The 21,544-nt window shown below is 42.2% G+C and overlaps 1 protein-coding gene across 5 annotated transcripts in view; it reads right to left on the reverse strand.

Moving 5' to 3' along the window:
• The window catches only part of MYO5A (myosin VA), a 391,043-nt gene that overhangs the window by 131,138 nt on the left and 238,361 nt on the right, over positions 1-21,544 (reverse strand). For all 5 annotated transcript variants that reach the window (XM_082256683.1, XM_082256682.1, XM_082256681.1 and 2 more), the window contains 6 exons: positions 19,482-19,589; positions 19,268-19,374; positions 17,263-17,528; positions 7,828-7,909; positions 4,831-4,971; positions 3,746-3,871 (listed from right to left, as the gene is read on the reverse strand). In XM_082256683.1, the coding sequence (XP_082112809.1) occupies positions 3,746-3,871; positions 4,831-4,971; positions 7,828-7,909; positions 17,263-17,528; positions 19,268-19,374; positions 19,482-19,589 (830 nt within the window). The remainder of the gene's footprint in view (positions 1-3,745; positions 3,872-4,830; positions 4,972-7,827; positions 7,910-17,262; positions 17,529-19,267; positions 19,375-19,481; positions 19,590-21,544) is intronic.

The following is a 21,544-nucleotide window of genomic DNA, read 5'->3' on the forward strand; positions in this document are numbered from 1 at the left end:
CCTACCCTTATTTCCACCAGACTACTGGGAAAGTATAATACGGAGTCCCTAGTTGGCAGGAAGAGCTGGAGGACCAGTAATTGGAGAATCCTGGGACAGACTTATGCCTCGTACACACGCAACGATTATCGGCCGACCGATCGGCCGACTTTTTCCAGTGCTGGTGGGTTGGTTGAAATGTGCTCTAGACTGCACACAAATTTTCTCGGCCAACAAAAATCTACTTCAGAAGTGATGTCATTTGATGGTTTACTTTCCGTGTGTTTTTTCATCTCTGAGCATGCCCAGTCTTGCTCATCAGATTTTGTCTGCCGAAATCTGTACTGACTGACGGAAAATCGGCCGTTCTGTTGACGGCCAACAAAAAATTTATAGCCTGCACACCAGATTTTTTTCGGCCGAAAAGTCGGAGTCGGTTGTCGGAAGCATCATACTAACAAGCCGAAAAACGGCCGATCGGACGTTGGCCGAAAATTCACGGCCAACTATCGACGCGTGTGTGCGGGGCATTATGCTTACTTATAAGCTATCAAGATGAGAGTTCTGAGAGCACAGATGAATATTAGTGAAACACAGAAGGATATCATTTATTGGTGTGGGGTGCACATCATGGATGAAAATATATACCCACACCTGAGAGACTTGATTATTTATGAATGTCATTTACAGCATACCTTTTTCTTCTTTCGTGTAATTGTAGTCCACGGTGTATTAACATTTTGGATATTGTGTTTATACTGCTCAAAAAAATTAAAGGTCAAGTCAAATAAACTCCTGGCTTTGGTGTTAATGAAATTAACAAGTCCACTAGATGGGCAACAATGAGACAACCTTGAAAACAGGAATGATTTTACAGGTGGAGACCACTGACATTTTTTTTTTACTTTTCTGACTGTTTTTCACTAGTTTTGCTTTTGGCTGGGGTCAATGTCACTACTGGTAGCATGAGGTGATTCCTGAACCCTATAGAGGTTGCAAAGGCAGTCCAACTCCTCCAGGATGGCACATCCATAAGTGCCATTGCCAGAAGGTTTGCTGTGTCTCTCAGCACAGTCGCAAGAGCATGGAGGAGATTCCAGGAGACAGGCAGTTACTCTAGGAGAGCTGGACAAAGGCCGTAGAAGGTCCTTAACCCATCAGCAGGACCGGTATCTGCTCCTTTGTGCAAGAAGGAACAGAATGAGCACTGCCAGAGCCCTCCAAAATGCCCTCCAGCAGGCCACTGGTGTGAATATCTCTGACTAAACAATCAGAAACAGAGTTCATGATGGTAACTAGAGGGCCCAGCGCCATCTAGTGGATCCTGTGCTCACTACCCAGCACCTCGATTGGCATTTGCCTTTGAACACCAGAATTGGCAGGTCCGCCACCCTGTGCTTTTCACAGATGAGCACATGTGACAGATGTGAAAGAGTCTGGAGAAGCCATGGAGAACATTATGCTGTCTGTAACATCGTTTAGCATGACTGGTTTGGTGGTGGGTCAGTGATGGTCTGGGGAGGCATATCCATGGAGGGACGCACAGACCTCTACAAGCTAGACAATGGCACCCTGACTGCCAATAGGTATCGGGATGAAATTCTTGGACCCGTTGTCAGATCCTACACTGGTGCAGTGGGTCCTGGGTTCCCCCTGGTGCACAACAATGCCCGGCCTCATGTGGAGATATATTGTATATAGATTTATTGTTTTGCTATGATATTCCCCTCATATTCAACATGAATAGGGATGGAGGCATCTTGCCCCTATTAGGTAGAGCCTCATTTAAAGTCCCACCTTCTGAACCTCGGTTCAATTCTTTGTCTCATGTGGAGATAGTATGCAACCAGTTCCAGGAGAATGAAGGAATTGATATCATTGAATGGCCCCCACGCTCGCCTGACCTAAATCCAATAGAACACCTCTGGGACATCATGGTTCGATCCATCCGACGCCACCAGGTTGCACCGCAGTCAGTTCAGGAGCTCAGTGATGCCCTGGTCTAGATCTGGGAGAAAATACCCCAGGATGCCATCTGTCACCTCATTAGGAGCATGACCCAATGTTGTTAAGCATGCATACAAGCACTTGGGGGTCATACAAACTATTGAGTACCATTTTGAGTTGCTGCAACGAGGTTTCAGCAGAATAGACTAGCCTGCTGCATCATTTTTTCACTTGATTTTCGGGGTTTCTTTGAATTCAGCCTTCTGTAGGTTGATTATTTTAATTTCCATCAAATGATGTGGCATCCTTTTGTTCCTAACACATTACCCAGTCCATATCAGTATAGATACCCAGCATGATATTTTTTCCCAATAAGATCTTATGTGTTTTCAAAGTGTTACTTTAATTTTTTCGAGCAGTGTATATTAAGGATATAGGATATATACCCCTTTGTAATAATACACTCAATAAGTTTGCTTATAATACCAATCTGATTTCATGTATAGTATATACTAACCTATTTTCAGCCCGCTCTAATCCGTTCATGTGATCTGACTCCCCTGTGCCAGCCAGCAGAGAGGAAGAAAAGTCATTAATCCAGGCTTTCTCAGCCATTGTCGGGGGTTCTTTTCTCTCCCCTGCAGTTGCTGATGGCTGACACAGGAGATCACATGACTGCACCAGAGTGGTCTGAAAACAAGTAAGCATATACCTCTTTTTTACAAAGGTTAGTCAGCTAAGCATAGGTGTTAAGAGCAGGGAGGGAGAATTTTTAGGACTAGTAGGGTTTAGGTTGAAATTCTACTTTTAAAGGACATTGTATACATCTTTTAAGTAAATATCCAAACAAAAAGGTTGGAAGCTACGTGTGATACACTCTAAAATCCTGTTTATTACAGCTTCGTAAAGAGTACAAAACTGTCCCAATGCAGAAGAGGTTGACGCCTTGCAGCCCTGGTGGGCTTTAGTCATAACAGTTATGACTAAAGCCCACCCAGGATGAAACGCTTCAACCACTTGTACATTGGGACTTTTCTGTACTCTTAATGAAGCTGTAATAAACAGGATTTTAGAGCACATTACAAATAGTTGCCAACCTTTTAGTTTTGATATTTACTCAACAGTTTTTGTAGCTGTGGTTTAGGCACACATGGAGCTTTTTCTTTTCTATTTTGGATAGGTTGTAGCACCACATTGGTACAATGTATATACAACTCTTAAATGTTCCCCAAACCCAACACTTAAGCATCACTGTTTAAAACAGATGCACCATGACACTAAATAAAGCTCTGCTTGGCAGCTTGCTTTTGATGGCAGAAAAAGATAAGGAGTTATCCTGTAGATAATGTATATTTTATCTACCACCAGAATTATATCCTGCAACAGAGCTTGCAAAAGAACCATTGAGTAACAAATGCCAGTGCACAGTCACAATCCTAAATGTATGTACATATGACAAAGCACAAACTATATCTACATGGCATCCTTAAAATACATACAACAACCAGGGGCAGACATACCCTTTATAAAGACTGTGCAGCTGCAAAATGGCCCTCTGGAATTTAGGTGTCCTTCTCATGGTGCTGGGACTAGTGAACTATTAAATATGTCAATTGTTACTTATTTTACTTGGCTATTTACTGAATGGTGGTAGTGGGGGGGGGGCTTTGCTCTTGCATGGGGGTCCCTAGGACCCCAACTGAAAACGACCACATGTAACCACCCAGGTGTGCCCAACAAAGAATAAAATTCATAGTCAGAATATTAGACAGGACTGTGGCCACGGACTAACTAGATCAGATAACATTCTTATTTTTACCTTGTCTGCAAAGTGCTGGATAATAAAAGCTACGTTAGACAAACGTGGTTTTTCAAACAACGAGCAGGTCTTGAGGTGGGTATTGTATAATTTCTGGGCCCAAGTGTTATCTGAACCTTTGGGCATCTGCAAAATAAAATGCAATTGAATTATTTTTCAAAGAAAACAGAATAAAAATGTAAAGAACACTTCATGTTTAAACCTGGTATATTTGCAACATTACATATACCCAGTGAAGCCTTAGAAGATATGAAAAAAAATCTCCTACATAAGCCGTACCTGTTTATCTGCAGCCCTCTCTCCTCTACAGCCATTCACCGAATTTAGACAGCATTTCTGGCTCCAGGAGGCAGGTATCTGATGTCATACACTGAAAAGCATAGAGCAAGGGAGCGGTGTGTGTAATCTGAGACCTGAGGGAGACCACAACCCTCTTACGCAGTCTCCGCACAGCTGTGGTGGTCAATCACCAGTGTGCTTGATTGGTGGGGGGGGGGTGTCTCCTGGTAGGATCTGGTGTCAGAATAGTCTATCAGAAGTGACTCATGCAGATAACTTATGATTAAAAGAGGAGACATAAATCAAACTCAGTGCTTTGGAGGCAAGTACACACTATAGAAGGATATGCTTCGTTCATTTTTAATTTCAGAGGCTTATAATTCAAATATATACATAAGTATGATTTAAAGCTGCAAAAAGCACTTTAAGTGCTCCTGTATTTGTCATCTGCTCCCTCTTAGGACACCATATAGGTCTAATGTATGTGTACCATCAGGCAGTGGTTCATACCACGCAAAATAATGACTTGCACTGGGGGTACTAAACCTTGAACCAATTCTGTTCATATAAATCGGCTTTTGTTAATGTTTTCAGTATGTTTCCCTTTGTCTGTTCTAGAGGTAAATCAAAATACAGACCAAATTAATACAACACTAAATCAAAACGGACATGGATAGATTTGGATTCATGCCACGGCATGACAGCTGTAGATAAAGCTTCTTTGGCTTTCCAGAGCAGTGTCTATCAGATTTCTCAGTATGCTACTTTTAGTCTTGTGATACACTGAAGACAGATGGCCCTCCTACCTTACATTCTTCATCAAGTAGGTCCAGGATACCCATTTTGGCTTCTATGAGGTTGATGCAGGGCTGGTTGTCATAAAAGTCAATTAAGGTCCATGGGATTTGTTCTTTCATGTACTCCTCTTGTTCCAACTTAAACACATGCTGCACACAAAGCAGAAAAAATGCGTTCAAAGGAATGTAAAACTGCATAATACAGGTGTAGGCCTTGGGTAAAATTCAGAGAAGACTTATTTGACAGGTATGTTGTCAAATACAGTAAAAAAAAAAAAAAAAAAAAAAAAAGATACCAATTGCAAAAAGTAATGAGGAAATTAAAACATAGTGTGATATATACAATATACCATAAATGTCTAAATGCTAAAAGGGATCCACGTACTGATTTCAACAGAAATGATTCCTGCAATGACCACACTTCACTCATCTTATCTTATCTGTCTGCTCACCCTTGCTAAAACTATCAGATTGCTTATGTTCATCTCATTTGATTTTTAGTAGGGTTGCTAAAGAACTGCCTGATATACAGAAATCCACTGACTTTACAAATCTGTACAATCTCTATATAAAATATAAGAATGAAAATGCAAAACAGCAATCATGTGAATGTGTGAAAAACGCATTTAAAAGGACATTCCGACGAGCTTTACAATAATAATACACAGTACAATACAAACATAAAATACACGATCAGGGCCATAACCCTAGGTTCACACTAGTTCATTTGAATGGGCTGCTATGCCATGTAAAACGTAAAAAAGAGGTGCATGCATTTTTTTTAAAAACACAGCCGCAGGGAAACCGCATGGTCTTTTTGACCATTCAGTTTCCCTGCGGTTTCCCTACCCATGATCACACTGCATGCTGAGATGCCTGGGGTCGCCATTCACAATGAATGGCACTCCCATGCGTTTCGAAAGAACAGTGTCACTCCGCTGCGGGTGGTTGCAGGTCGCAACGATTCCCACACCAGCAAACGGAATGCACTGTGCGGGCTAGTGTGAACCCAGCCTAATGAAGATGTTATTCTCATTCAGCTTTCCAGTTATTTCTCCAATGTAAAGGTAGATGTCAAACACAACTAAAAAGTAGAAACTCAGGTCCCTTTCACATGGGGCGGAATCTGATTTGCTCAGCAGGAGATCCGTCCGCTAATCCCCTGCTGAGCAGAGCACAGCGTGCGGATGACAGGTCCCTGTGCACTCTGTTTATGCAGAGCAGACATGGACACAGCCTGATCTGCTCCATCCATTCCCCTCCGTCTAGGCGGATCGGATTGGAGGGCATTCGGGTGCCCGTTTACACCCGGATGCCCTCCAAACCGAGCCGCCTAGAAGGAGGAGAATGGATTCCCTTCAGCTTCTCTTTTAGCGGGCCAAATCAGTTTGGAGGTAGGCGGATGTAAATCCGTTTACACCCACTGGTCCATAGGAATACATGGATTTTCCATTCAGGTCTGCCTAAAAAACTTGCAGTCCTGAATGGATTGCCTCTAAGCCCTAAGTCACACAGAGCCACCCCTAAAAGGTTAATATGTCCTATAGAATACATGCACTTAATTAAATGACATATTTACATACTATGGGCTATGGTCCAATGCAAACTGTACTAATACACCACAGAAAGATGTAGCACTGAAGGCACAGAAAAGGGTAGGCCACAAATAATCCTGCAATTATAAGCATTTTCCCTAATTTCAAGCATCTCTAGCAACTGTAGGGCTATACGTTAGCTGGAAGAAGGCAGTAACTAGAACCTAGGAAGCTGTAGGCACTTGTTAATCACACATTGCACTGTACAAGGTCACAAACATCCTCTATTCTTCTATAGATTTTCTCTCACTTTCTGTTGGAAGGTCAAAATGGAGGAAAATCTCCACAAGGGCACACAGATAAAAAAAATCAAGGATTTTACTAATTCTTTAGTTTATCCAAATGATATAATTTAAAGAACAACTCCATTTCAGATGAGAAAAAAAAAACAATGCCATCTGGGTGATCTATGAACAGTGCAAAGATTTTTAACAAGCTGTGCTGCAGATTCCTACCTGTTTCTGCTATATAGAAAAGCTGTTTATTTGGTGGTCAATGTGCAAAGTGAATGCAAATGGGAATGACTAATCAATTGTTAATAAGCTGATGCACTTGCTGTGTTTTTATGAGGAAAGGTCAGAATCCCTTAAAGTGGTTCTAAAGGCTCAAGGATGTTTACCTTCATGCATTCTATGCATTTAGGTAAAAAACCTTCTCTGTGAAGAAGCACCCCCAACCTCCCCTAATACTTACCTGAGCCCCATTGTGATCAAGCAATGTGCATGAGAGCCTCGGCTCTATGGGGACTCTCTCTCTCCTCATTGGTTGAGACAAAAGCGGGAGCCATTGGTTTTCAATCACAGCCAGAGTTGCCTTTAATATCACTTTAAGAAGTAAATAACCCTTAGGGAGCATCTCACAAGAAATGAAATTTCTGTTGCAGAGGATGCCTACAATTATATTTGTATGTTAAAGCAGACTTCTGGGAAACTCAGTGAGCCAAATCACACAAGCAGGAAATTACATTTCTGGAGAAGTTCTGAACACTGACTTTGTGTGGAAGGCATCCAAAATGCCATATTTCAAAGAATTTTACAGAAAATAACTTCTCAGCAGATTGAAAAGGAAAAGTAATTTTTAATACCATTAAATGACATAATGGCTTATGTAGGAATTATATGCTATATTTTTTATTTGCTATTTTTTCTCCCCACAAAAGTGAAGTTAACCTTTGAATAAGATTTGTATAAAGGAAAATGTTGGCCGCTATTGCTGTGCTTTCCTTTAAAAAATACTAGTTGCCCGACTTATATGGTGCTCCAAGCATTTCAACACATTTTGTATCGCTGACTTGGTACAAATATGGAGTTTCTGAGCCCTGACTTCACCTGCTGCATTGTTTCCCGGAAAATGGTATGCAATGGTGGCCTACATGCTTGACAAGCAGACAGTAACGTCAGTGACCACTCACCAGATTAAACTGCTGCTGCAACTTCTCATTGGCATAGTTGATACAGAACTGCTCAAAGCTGTTTATCTCAAATGTTTCAAACCTGGAAAACAAAACACATGTATTATTGTGAATTTTCAGACATTAACACCTTAAATTTTTCAGTTTTGAAACCTATACTGAAAAGACAAGAAGGAAGATTTATCAGTTAAATATGAAGTTTAGGTATGGCATTTTTTACAGTTACATTGGCCAAGCTTGGATACGTGCATTTTTGTGCCATATCTGTTGGATCCCCATGGAAGCTGGAATTCAATGCATGATCCAACTAGCCCTTTAATATCAATGATATTCAAAGCACTGTCCTACAAACTGCATAGAATGTTTTACTTGCATACAGCTTAAAAAAATAAATTTATAAATAAATAAATGTCTCTCTCTCTCTCTCTCTATATATATATATATATATATATATATATATATATATATATATAATATATATACACACACACACAGAAATCAGTTATAACATTACCACCACGAACAGGTAACGCAAATAATATCGATGATCTTGTTCCAATGACACCTGGAAGTAGGTGGGATATATTAGGCAGCAAGTGGACATGTTGTCCCTGAAATTAATGTGTTGAAAGCAGAAAAAAAATGGGCAACCGTTAGAATTTGAGCAACTTTGACAAGGGATAGATTGTAATAGGTAGATGACTGAGTCACAGCAACCCCAAAACTGCAGCTCTTGTGGCATATTCCTGGTCTGCAATGGTCAGAACCAACCAAAAATGGTCCAAGAAATGAAAAACTAGCAAACCAGAAACAAGATGTTGGGCAGCCAAAGCCCACTGATGCATGTAGGAAACGAAGGCTGGCCAGTGTAATCCAATCCAATAAAAGAGCTACTGAACATTAAAGTTCTGAAATCTTTAAAGCTGGTTCAGGCGTCAGAACACGCAGTACATCGCAGTTTGTTGTGTATGAGGCAGTGTAGCTACAGACCAATCAGGGTGCCCATGCTGACCCATGTCCACAGCCAAAACTTCCTATAATGGGAGCTTGAGCATCAGAATTGGACCACGGAGCAATGGAAGAAGGTGGCCTGAACTGATAAATTCAAGAATGGTTTGAGGAACACAACAAAGTTGAGGTGTTGATTTTACCTCCTAATTTTCCAGGCCTCAGTCTAAGGCCCCGTTCACATAGCAGCGACGCTACTTCCCGGGGCGACCTCCGAGGTCGCAGTGCGAGCAGCGCGCCGCGACCTCGGAGCGGCCGGCAAGGACTTCATAACATTGAAGTCTATGACGGTCGCTCCTAATCGCCCCAAAGAAGCTCCGGACCCTTTTTCTAAGTCGGAGCGACTTGTGTCGCTCCTATTAGAACGAGTCCGCAGCTTCTCTATGGAAGGTGACCTACGGCGACCTGTGAGGCGACCAGGTCGCCTCACAGGTCGCCCCAGTGTGAACGGGGACTTATTGAGCATCTGTGGGGATATGCTGGAAAAACAAAACTGGTCCAGGGAGGCCCCACCTTGCAACATACAGGACTTAAAGGATCTGCTACTGACTGCTTGGTGCCAGATACCACAGCTCTAATGGTGTCCATGCCATGACGGGTTATGGTGGGTGGTCTTCATTTTACGGCTGATCGTTGATTGGGTATATATACGCGCAAAATAAAATGTCATGCTTCTGCTCTTCATATTAGTATAACTACGGTATATGAGTGCATAGGTGTATAGACAGCACTGACAGGTTGCCTTGTAAAAAGCAGATATTACTCATAAATGATTAATAAGCATCTGAAACAGTCAAGCTGACATTTGTCCAATATTAGACTCTCTTTACAAAACCCATCAGTATATGAGATCCATAACATTATTTATATATATATATATATATATATATATATATATATATATATATATACACACACACACACACACACTAAAACCTTGGATTGAGAGCGTTTTACAAGACAGCAAAATCTGGTTATAAATTTTGACTTGATAAACAGGCAGCACCATGTCACAAGAGAGTATAAAAGAGAAGAGAGGTGCCTCTAAGTGTAGCAATATGGTTACATTTAATGAAGGTACGACATTTAGCAACTCACATAGTTGATGATTAAAAGAGGCACATGCAAGTAAGAGGGATTCAGGAAAAAGCTGTCCATGTATACCATCCTCCACATCCCCATCCCTTCTACGCTGCGCTCCAGGAGCGCTTCAAGCCTCGCTTTCAGATCGCTCTACTGCAGGGTAGTCTTCCTGGTCACAACTGCAGACTGACAACGGTGAGAGCCAGTGTTCCGTGAGAATTACCTACCCCATGAGAAAAACCTACCCTCGTCACTTCCGGCCAGGAACAGCTGAGCAGTGCAGCAGTGCGCATGCTCACAGCCCCGGATACCTAATAAAAGAGCTGAGGACCTGACTAGTGCGCATGCGCACTAGTAGGAAATTATCACGGTGTCCGTGAAAAAAACCAACCCACGCCACGCTTACATTAAAACAAGTGTGCTGCAATATGTCATCTCCGCTCCTGTCCCTGTGACTCCCCTGATCTTGGCTAGTAAATATAAAAGCGGGTCTCGGCTCCGTGATTTATGTTCTCATACACCCGCCGCCGCTTTTATATTTACTAGCCGAGATGAGGGAAGTGACAGGGACAGGAGTGGAGATCACTCGTATTGCAGCACAGCTGTTTTAATGTAAACGCCGAATTACATACAGTGCCGTGCAACCGGAAGTGACGAGGGTAGGTTTTTCTAACAGGTAGGTAATTCTAACGGAACACCGGCAGTGAGGATGACGGTCTATGTGGACATCTTTACCCCGGATGCCTGCATACTTAGATGTGCCTCTTTAATCATCAACCATGTGAGTTGCTAAATGTTACCCTATTGCTACACTTCGAGTCCCCCTCTTTTCTTTTATACACTTCAGCTCTGACTGGATTTAGCTTCTAATCGCCTTGTGGAGGTTGCCATTTGTGGTTTTACATTTCATGGTTACACAACCTATCACATTGCTAAATTCCTTTTATATAGACTATAAACTGCCATAAGTGCCCACAGTGCCCGCCAACAGTGCCCACAATCAGTGCCCATAGTGCTGCCAGTCAGTGCCCATCAGAGCCAGCTCATCTAGGCAGTGATGGGCACTGACTAGCAGCACTATGGGCACTGAGTGTGGGCACTGAAGGTGCTGCCCATCAGTGCTCATCAGTGCCGCCGTCAGTGTCCATCAGTGCCACCCATCAGTGCCCAGCAGTGCCACCTCTCAGTGCCCATCAGTGTCGCCTATCAGTGCAGCATATTAGTACCTCCTCATCAGTGCCACCTCATCAGTGCAGCCTATCAGTGCAGCCTATCAGTGCAGCCTATCAGTGCAGCCTATCAGTGCAGCCTATCAGTGCAGCCTATCAGCGCCGCCTATCAGCGCCGCCTATCAGCGCCGCCTATCAGCGCCGCCTATCAGCGCACATCGGTGAAGGAGAAAAATGTATTTATTTTCAAAATTTACTGACAGAAAATAAGAAAAACTTTTGTTTTTCAAAATTTTCTGTCTTTTTTTTTTCAAAATTTTCTGTCTTTTTTTTTTTGTAAGAAATAAAAAAACCCAGAGGTGATAAAAAACCACCAAAAGAAAGCTCTATTTGTGTGAAAAAAAAATGATAAAAATTTCATATGGGTACAGTGTAGCATGACCGCGCAATTGTCATTCAAAGCATGAGAGCGCTGAAAGCTGAAAATTGGCCTGGGCAGGAAGGGGGTAAAAGTGCCCAGTAGGCAAGTGGTTAAGCAAAACAATGATCCCAAACACAAAGCCAAATAAACTATCAACTGGCTTCAAAAATAGAAAATAAAGCTGCTAAAATGGCCCAGCCAATCACTTGACTTGAATCCAATAGAAAAATCTATGGAAAAAACTTAAGATCAGAGTTCATAGAAGAGGCCCATGGAACCTTTAAGATTTGAAGACTGTTTGTGTGGAAGAATGGGCCAAAAGCACACCCGAGCAATGGAAGCAACTAGTTTCTCCATACAGGTGGCATCTTGATGATGTCATTACCAATAAAGGATTTTGTTAAAGTATTAAATACATTTCAGTTAGCGTGGTCAATACTTTTTCCCTTTGTTATTCCTTTCTATTACACATAACTTCATTTCTGAACGTACTTATTTTGGTTTCTTTGTATGTATGGATTGCATGGGTTGTTACCGACATGTGGTGAAAATGTCATGTCAATAGTACCTTTAAAAATATATTTACCTAAAAAAAATCATGGTAACATGTTCAATACTTATTCCATAATCACCCCACACTAAATGACCAGTGCACAAAGCAAGGTCCATAAAGACATTGATGAGCCAGTTTGGGGTGGAAGAACTTGACTGGCCTGCACAGAGTCCTGACCTGAACCCGCAAGAACACCTTTGGGATGAATTAGAGCGGAGACTGCAAGCCAGGCCTTCTTGTTCGCATCAATGCCTGACCTCACAAATGCGCTTCTGGAAGAATAGTCAAACATTCACATTGACACACTCCTAAACCTTGTAGCAAGCCTTCCCAAAAGAGTTGAGGCTGATATAGCTGCACAGGGTGGACAAACTCAATAGCTGCACAGGGTGGACCAACTCAATATCGAACCCCTACGGACTAAGACCGGGATGTTAATAAAGATTATGTCCATGTAAAGGCAGGCGCCCCAATACTTTTGGTGATATAGTGTGTGTGTGTTTGTACAGTGCCTTGCAAAAGAATTCAGCCCCCTTGAACTTTGCAACCTTTTGCCACATTTCAGGCTTCAAACATAAAGATATAAAACTGTAATTTTTTGTGAAGAATCAACAACAAGTGGGACACAATCATGAAGTGGAACGAAATTTATTGGATATTTCAAACTTTAACAAATAAAAAACTGAAAAATTGGGCATGCAAAATTATTCAGCCCCCTTAAGTTAATACTTTGTAGCGCCACCTTTTGGTGCGATTACAGCTGTAAGTCGCTTGGGGTATGTCTCTATCAGTTTTGCACATCGAGAGACTTTGCCCATTCCTCCTTGCAAAACAGCTCGAGCTCAGTGAGGTTGGATGGAGAGCATTTGTGAACAGCAGTTTTCAGATCTTTCCACAGATTCTCGATTGGATTCAGGTCTGGACTTTGACTTGGCCATTCTAACACCTGGATATGTTTATTTGTGAACCATTCCATTGTAGATTTTGCTTTATGTTTTGGATCATTGTCTTGTTGGAAGACAAATCTCCGTCCCAGTCTCAGGTCTTTTGCAGACTCCATCAGGTTTTCTTCCAGAATGGTCCTGTATTTGGCTCCATCCATCTTCCCATCAATTTTAACCATCTTCCCTGTCCCCGCTGAAGAAAAGCAGGCCCAAACCATGATGCTGCCACCACCATGTTTGACAGTGGGGATGGTGTGTTCAGGGTGATGAGCTGTGTTGCTTTTACGCCAAACATAACGTTTTGCATTGTTGCCAAAAAGTTTGATTTTGGTTTCATCTGACCAGAGCACCTTCTTCCACATGTTTGGTGTGTCTCCCAGGTGGCTTGTGGCAAACTTTAAACGACACTTTTTATGGATATCTTTAAGAAATGGCTTTCTTCTTGCCACTCTTCCATAAAGGCCAGATTTGTACAGTATACGACTGATTGTTGTCCTATGGACAGAGTCTCCCACCTCAGCTGTAGATCTCTGCAGTTCATCCAGAGTGATCTTGGGCCTCTTGGCTGCATCTCTGATCAGTCTTCTCCTTGTATGAGCTGAAAGTTTAGAGGGACAGCCAGGTCTTCGTAGATATGCAGTGGTCTGATACTCCTTCTATTTCAATATTATGGCTTGCACAGTGCTCCTTGGGATGTTTAAAGCTTGGGAAATCTTTTTGTATCCAAATCCGGCTTTAAACTTCTCCACAACAGTATCTCGGACCTGCCTGGTGTGTTCCTTGTTCTTCATGATGCTCTCTGCGCTTTAAACGTCTGAGACTATCACAGTGCAGGTGCATTTATACGGAGACTTGATTACACACAGGTGGATTCTATTTATCATCATTAGTCATTTAGGTCAACATTGGATCATTCAGTGCTGGTTCACACTGCCGCTACCACTAAAGTAGCGTCGCTTCCAGCGCGACTTTGACGCGACTTTGGCGCGACTTTGACGCGACTTTGGCGCGACTTTGCGCGACTTTGACGCGACCTAATCGCGAGGCAACTTTTTATTTGGCCAATCACAATCTGATGTCTTGTGACCTAATTTCCTTTTCCTGTGTTTTTTTTTTTACATATTTCCTTTTTCCCGTGTGTGCAGTGTTGTGTGTCTCACATAGCTTTGTTTGTCTGTCCAGAAACGTAAAAAAAAAAAAAGAGCTTTTTTCCTATAATTTTTAAGAAGCACATGCCTCCAAAGACACCCAAAAAATGCCCGTAAAATGTCTGCAAGAAAAAAAGCCAGCCGCAGAGAAGCCGTATTCCTGAAAATATAGTAAAAATGCTGTTTTTTAGGGGTTCTGGACATGCTACAGAGCTGAAAATTGACAGGTACACTTTTTAGACCCCCCAGACACTAAATAAAAAAAATGACATGCCTGCCTAAAAAAATGCCCGCTAAATGCCTGCAAGAAAAAAAGACAGCTGGTAAGACACTACAAAAAATTATAAGAAAAATGATTTTTTTTTAGGGGTTCTGGACATGCTACATAGCTGAAACTTGACAGGGACACTTTGTAGACCCCCCAGACACTAAATCCAGAAAATGACATGCCTGCCTAAAAAAATGCCCGCTAAATGTCTGCAAGAAAAAAAGCCAGCCGCAGAGAAGCCGTATTCCTGAAAATATAGTAAAAATGCTGTTTTTTAGGGGTTCTGGACATGCTACAGAGCTGAAAATTGACAGGTACACTTTTTAGACCCCCCAGACACTAAATAAAAAAAATGACATGCCTGCCTAAAAAAATGCCCGCTAAATGCCTGCAAGAAAAAAAGACAGCTGGTAAGACACTACAAAAAATTAAAAGAAAAATTATTTTTTTTAGGGGTTCTGGACATGCTACAGAGCTGAAAATTGACAGGTACACTTTTTAGACCCCCCAGACACTAAATAAAAAAAATGACATGCCTGCCTAAAAAAATGCCCGCTAAATGCCTGCAAGAAAAAAAGACAGCTGGTAAGACACTACAAAAAATTAAAAGAAAAATGATTTTTTTTAGGGGTTCTGGACATGCTACAGAGCTGAAACTTGACAGGGACACTTTGTAGACCCCCCAGAAACGAAATCCAAAAAATGACATGCCTGCCTAAAAAAATGACCGCTGATGAATGCCTGCAAGTATAAAAGACAACTGGTAAAGACACTACAAAAAATTAAAAGAAAAATGTTTTTTTTTAGGGGTTCTGGACATGCTACAGAGCTGAAACTTGACAGGGACACTTTTTAGACCCCCCAGAAACGAAATTCAAAAAATGACATGCCTGCCTAAAAAAATGCCCGCTAAATGCCTGCAAGAAAAAAAGCCAGCCGCAGAGAAGCCGTATTCCTGAAAATATAGTAAAAATGCTGTTTTTTAGGGGTTCTGGACATGCTACAGAGCTGAAACTTGACAGGGACACTTTTTAGACCCCCCAGAAACGAAATCCCAAAAATGACATGCCTGCTTAAAAAAATGCCCGCTAAATGCCTGCAAGAAAAAAAGACAGCTGGTAAGACACTACAAAAAATTAAAAGAAAAATGATTTTTTTTAGGGGTTCTGGACATGCTACAGAGCTGAAACTTGACAGGGACACTTTGTAGACCCCCCAGAAACGAAATCCAAAAAATGACATGCCTGCCTAAAAAAATGACCGCTGATGAATGCCTGCAAGTATAAAAGACAGCTTGTAAAGACACTACAAAAAATTAAAAGAAAAATGTTTTTTTTTTAGGGGTTCTGGACATGCTACAGAGCTGAAACTTGACAGGGACACTTTTTAGACCCCCCAGAAACGAAATCCAAAAAATGACATGCCTGCCTAAAAAAATGACCGCTAATGCCTGCAAGAAAATTATGCTCTTTTCTTGTTCACTGCCATTTTTTAGCAAAGTCGGATGACAAGTCGGATTACAGGTCGCTTCAATTAAGATAAGGAGGCGACTCCCATTGAAGTATATGGGACAGGTCGGATCACTGGTCGCCTGAAAGTAGTACAGGACCCTTTTCTGAAGTCGGAGCGACCTTAATAGCGGCAATTAAGACGGCACTGATTCATTTACATTGGTTTGGTCATGTCAAGCGACCTGGGGCGACCTGGGGCGACACAAGTCGCCTCGTGAGTCGCCCTAGTGTGAATGGGGGCTCAGAGATCCTCACTGAACTTCTGGAGAGAGTTTGCTGCACTGAAAGTAAAGGGGCTGAATAATTTTGCACGCCCAATTTTTCAGTTTTTTATTTGTTAATAAAGTTTGAAATATCCAATAAATTTTGTTCCACTTCATGATTGTGTCCCACTTGTTGTTGATTCTTCACAAAAAATTACAGTTTTATATCTTTATGTTTGAAGCCTGAAATGTGGCAAAAGGTCGCAAAGTTCAAGGCGGCCGAATACTTTCGCAAGGCACTATTATATATATATATATATATATATATATACACACACACACACACACGCGCGCGCACTATATTCATTATATAGTGTGAGGCATCGGTGGCAGAATGGTGTGTATTTATCCCCTAGGTTTCTCACATGCACATGGTGAGGGGCTCTAGGGTTTATGGTTCATGTGGAGAAAACACATTTTATTTTTCTTAGAATCCCCCAAAAATTCTGTCTGGGTCCTGGAGCCCAGAGATCTTGTAGAGCTTCGGGAGAGAAAAGCCTTCATTCCTAGCTCCACATATTTCCTATTAGCCAGATCTCATCATTAGTCTAAGCTACTAATATGCCTTTAAATATGTGACCTGACTGGTGCTCAGAGCGCTCTCTCTCTCTCTGTGCTGTGGGAACCTGCTACTGAGTGAAAGGGCAAACTACTGACATAACACTAAAAACATACAAGAGTTGCCTGTTTGTGTTGAGGACACCCTGTTAGTCAGAAACTGACATGAGGTTAGTTAGTGGCTACTACAAGCAGATGTTTTGTTAGTTTTATACCATGAACTTGCAATACAAAGCCTTCCTGCACTGAGACTGTACCGTATTTGATTGCACCCTTACTGAATAAACATCCAGGGCAAAAACTCCACTATGATTGATCAAAATTTTCTAACGCTCATTGGCTGTGCGAGAACCTTGCACATAATATAACCATCCTGCAAATGACTTGTTACTATTGCACATATTGTTGTATTTATGGTCTCCCTTAGAATACAGATTTATACAGCTTTACTAGCACAGGAAGACATAGCTACCTAACAGCCTGTAGATTCTTAGGGAACATGTGTTTACCCGTAGATATCAAGGACTCCAATGAATGAATTCTGTTTGGCAGATGACAGTAGGGCTTTGTTGACATGACACACAATCCAGTTAAAGAGGTTCGCATAGATGTGTTTGGACAGGGCATCTCTAGCATTGGTAGCTTGCAGTCGGTTGAGTGGTTTGATAAAGGTCTCGGTGGCCGTTACAAGCTTTCGATGGCAGAGCCAGTGTGACATCTCTTCATAGTCCACTCCCATTAGATCACAAAATATAATCAGAGGTTCATGCTTTGGCTGCAACATAAGTAAAATGTCACTTTAAGAATTAGTAATTATTATCTTACACTAAATCTGCAATCCACAAAGGAACAGTTTAGAATAATAAAGGATACTCCCAAAAATGTGGCAAAACTAACAGCAATACAGAGAATATGGTATTTTAGGCCCCTTTCACAAGGAAGGTCCAATCAGATCCACCTGTCAGTTTTTCAGGAAGATTTGAACAAAAGCTTTATTTCAGTCTGTAGGCAAGCATATGTGAGCAGGCGCACTTCCGTTTACAGTCTTGTCTAGAACTGAAACAAAAACACAGAGGAGGGCTGCATCCTTTTATGCTTTTATACTAACCTGTTAATAACATATACTAACCCATTTAAAAAAGATGTATATACTTGCCTACTGTATTTAAGCCTACTCCGGTACAGTCACGCGATTCCCTGCAGCCGCCGAATAGAGAGAGTGCTCGACAGCGGCTGGGAAAGCCAGGAGCAATGACATTACTCATAGGCTCCCATGGTGCAGCCATTGTTGGCAATCCCTCCTCACTCCTGTAGCCACCGCTGGCTGATACATGGGAGTCAGATCATGTGACTGCACTGGAATGGACTGCAAATAGGTAAGTATAAGCATCCTTTTTTAACCAGGCTAGTAAGTATAGGTGTTAGGAGGGGGGAGGGAGCATTTTTAAGGCTAGATAAGCTTTAGCTGGAATTCAACTTTAAAGTGGTTAAAAAGCGGCCCCCCAGATCCCCATAATACTTACCTGAGCCCCCTCTCGATCCAGTGTTGTCCACGAGAGCCTTGCCTCTCCATGGACTTGCACTCCTGTTTGGCTTTTGGCAGCAGTGGGGCGCCATTGGCCGAGCTGGAGCTCTGTGTCTGAATGGCCACACAGAGCAGTGGCTCAGCTCGGGTGACCCCCATAAAAAGCTGTTTTCTGTAGGGGCACTCGGCAGAAGGGAGGGACCAGGAGAGCCCCGGCGTGGGACCCTAAAAGAGGAGGATCCAGGCTGCTCTGTGCAAAACCACTGCACAGAGCAGGTAAGTATAACATGTTTGTTATTTTAGAGAAAAAAAACCTTCAGCGGCTCGCCCGGGTCTCCCGTCCCACCGGGAGACCCGGGCAACCAGCCTGCACGGCCACCGAAGGCCCGATCAAAGCCGAATTCAGCTATGATCGGGTCTCAATGCAAAAACCCAGAAGTGATGTCATGAGTGACCACTTCCGGGTGCTGTCTGGCAGCAGATTCAAAGAAATTACAGCATTCAAAACAGCCAAACTTTAAGTGCAGAGAAGGGGTTTAGGGTATTTTAGACCTCCAGATCCCTCCACAAAAGTACCTGTCAAAAATGAAAAATGAAAAAATTTTTTTTTAAATGTACAAAAATATGGGCCAATATCGGTAACGAAAAATCCATATCGGTCGATCACAAATTTACAGTACCTCCGTAAGCACTGCTGGAGGCCCTGGAAAACCCAAGATATGGGCAGAATATGCACACTCTTTCCACAGGCTTATAACGAATGGTTGCTTTTTAGGGACCCTAAGCCAGACCTGAATAGGGCTGCAGGCGACATTGGTTCACCCTACGTAAATAACTTTCATTAAGTTAGAATACGTACAGAATATTTTGGGGACACTATGCAAAGGGGAGGCACTATAAAAGACGGACGCTAATAGGTAGAGCAGGTTCTAATATTAGGAAAGTCTGGTACATTTGGAAAAAATGACACTGGTATATGTTACACTTACAGGAATTGAACAACTGTCTGCATCTCGAGATTTAAATTCCACATTTCCAAAGTGAAGTATAGAAGCTAAAATTCGAAATATTCCCAACTGGTACTGGTCACCAATACCTGCAAACAAATGCAGAGCACAGTTCAACATCATTTTACAGTTCATCAAAAAAAATAAAAACAAGCAGCATGCCAGCTGAAGTAAGAGCTTTAAAAATGCACATTACCTAATAGTGCACAGGCTTGCCGAGTATTTCTTAGTTCTTTTGCGTCATCAACGCCATCAATCACTGGGCTTCTTCCCTGTTTTGTGTAATGGAAACTGTTGGCACTCCCTATGCATAGAGATAGTAACTGGATTTATTTTTAAAAGTCACATTACATCACATTAACAGACAAAAAAAAAAAAAAACTGTCCATATAGGCCCATATAATAATACATTTTAAAGATACAGTAAGGCAAGAAACCAACCAGAAATACGTTTTAAGCACAGTGGTAAAAGTAGACCTTTTTTTTATATTTCTTGTTAGGTTACTGCCACTAATGTTAATAATACTTGTCATTAAAATAAAGAGCAATTTAACAATAATTGATTGGTTTAGACATAACCTGTCCATATCATGTACTTGATCAAAACAACTCTCATTTGCCAAAAACTGGAACTCAATCTGGATAACAACTTTACCGACCTAGATCTAAAGGAAAATATCTCATCCATGCTTCCCCCATTTGTCATTCCTAGCAAGAACAGTATCCAAAATCCTGACATAGTGGTGGTCTACAAACATTAAAGAGGAAGTAAACTTCCCTATAATAGAGCTTAACTATAGGTACTGTAAATATCTCTTAAACTTGCACAGTTTAGGAAATATTTACTATATACGCCGCCAATGACGTCATTGACGCATGCGCTCTGAAGGAACGGCTGCCCGTGCCGTTTCTTCCGAGCCCTGTGCAGTAACTGGCGGCTCCCGCGCACGTGTTGGGGAGTGACGTCATCGCAGCTCCAGCCACTATAGGTACTTGTTTGTTTGTACATATAGGTAAGCCTAAAATAAGGCTTACCTATAGATACTGTAAATCTCTCCTAAATTTGGTGGAGCACCGTTTAGGAGATATTTACTGTATACCACACCGATTATGTCATTGGTGCATGTGCTCTGAAGGAACGGCCTTCCGTGCGGTTTCTTCAGGACCTGTGCCGTGACCGGCGGCTCCTGCGCTCATGTGCGGGAGTGACGTCATCACGGCCCAGGCCAATCACAGTGCCGGAGCCCGCAAACCCGGAATTAACACCGGGAAAGATGTCAGCTGTGTCAGCGATGTGTGGGCCCTGCTGCAGGGCTTAGTTCTAAGGTAAATATTTCATAATGAGCTAGGATGCGATGCATACTAGCTCACTATGCCCTTGTGTTGCAGGTTTTTTTTTTTTTTTCACGGGGGTTTACAACCTCTTTAACCGCTTGCCGACCGCCGCACGAACATATACTGCGGTGGTCAGCCCCTCACAGGCAGAGTGACATATCGGTACGTCACTAGCCTGGGAGGGTCTGGGGAGCGAGCGAGCGCGCGCCGCCGCCGGAGCGCTCCCGTGCGGTCACGCACCGCCCCGCGCGTGTGACCGGCGGACCCGATGTCCGCCGGTCACTCTGCGATCGTCGGGGGAGAGGGAGAAAGGCAGGCAGCTTGTGTAAACAAGCTGCCTGTCAGTTCTCCCTGTGTAGAGACACTGATCATACTGTTCTACTATGTAGAACCGTTGATCAGTGTAACTACACCTCAAGCCACAGCCAATCACAGTTAGAATCACGCCCCTAGGGACACACACAGCCCCTCCCTCTCAAATAAAGTTAACCCCTTCACTGCCAGTGTATTTTTACAGTAACAGTGAATATATATAGCACTTATTACTGTAGAAATGTCACTGGTAACCCCAAAAGTGTCAAAAATGTCAGTCAAGGGTCCAATCTGTCCGCCCCAATGTCGCAGTACCCCCAAAAAAAAATCGCAGATCGCCGCCATTACGCGTAAAAAAAAAAAAAACAACAAAAATGACAAAAATCTTTCCCTTTGTTAGTAAACACGATAACTTTTGCGCAAACCAATCAAAATACGCTTTTTGCAATTTTTTTTACCAAACATATGTAGCATAAAACAAATTGGCCGAAAATGTTAAAAAATTTTGATTTTCTTTTTTTTTTTTTGGGAATTTCATATAAAAAAAATGTGAAAAAATTGATTTTTGTAAAATCTTACCGTAAAATCCTTTTCTCTTAGCTCATTGACAGA

This window comes from Pelophylax lessonae, assembly GCF_965119305.1.
Source record: "Pelophylax lessonae genome assembly, chromosome: 4".
NCBI classification, from domain to species: Eukaryota; Metazoa; Chordata; class Amphibia; order Anura; family Ranidae; genus Pelophylax; species Pelophylax lessonae.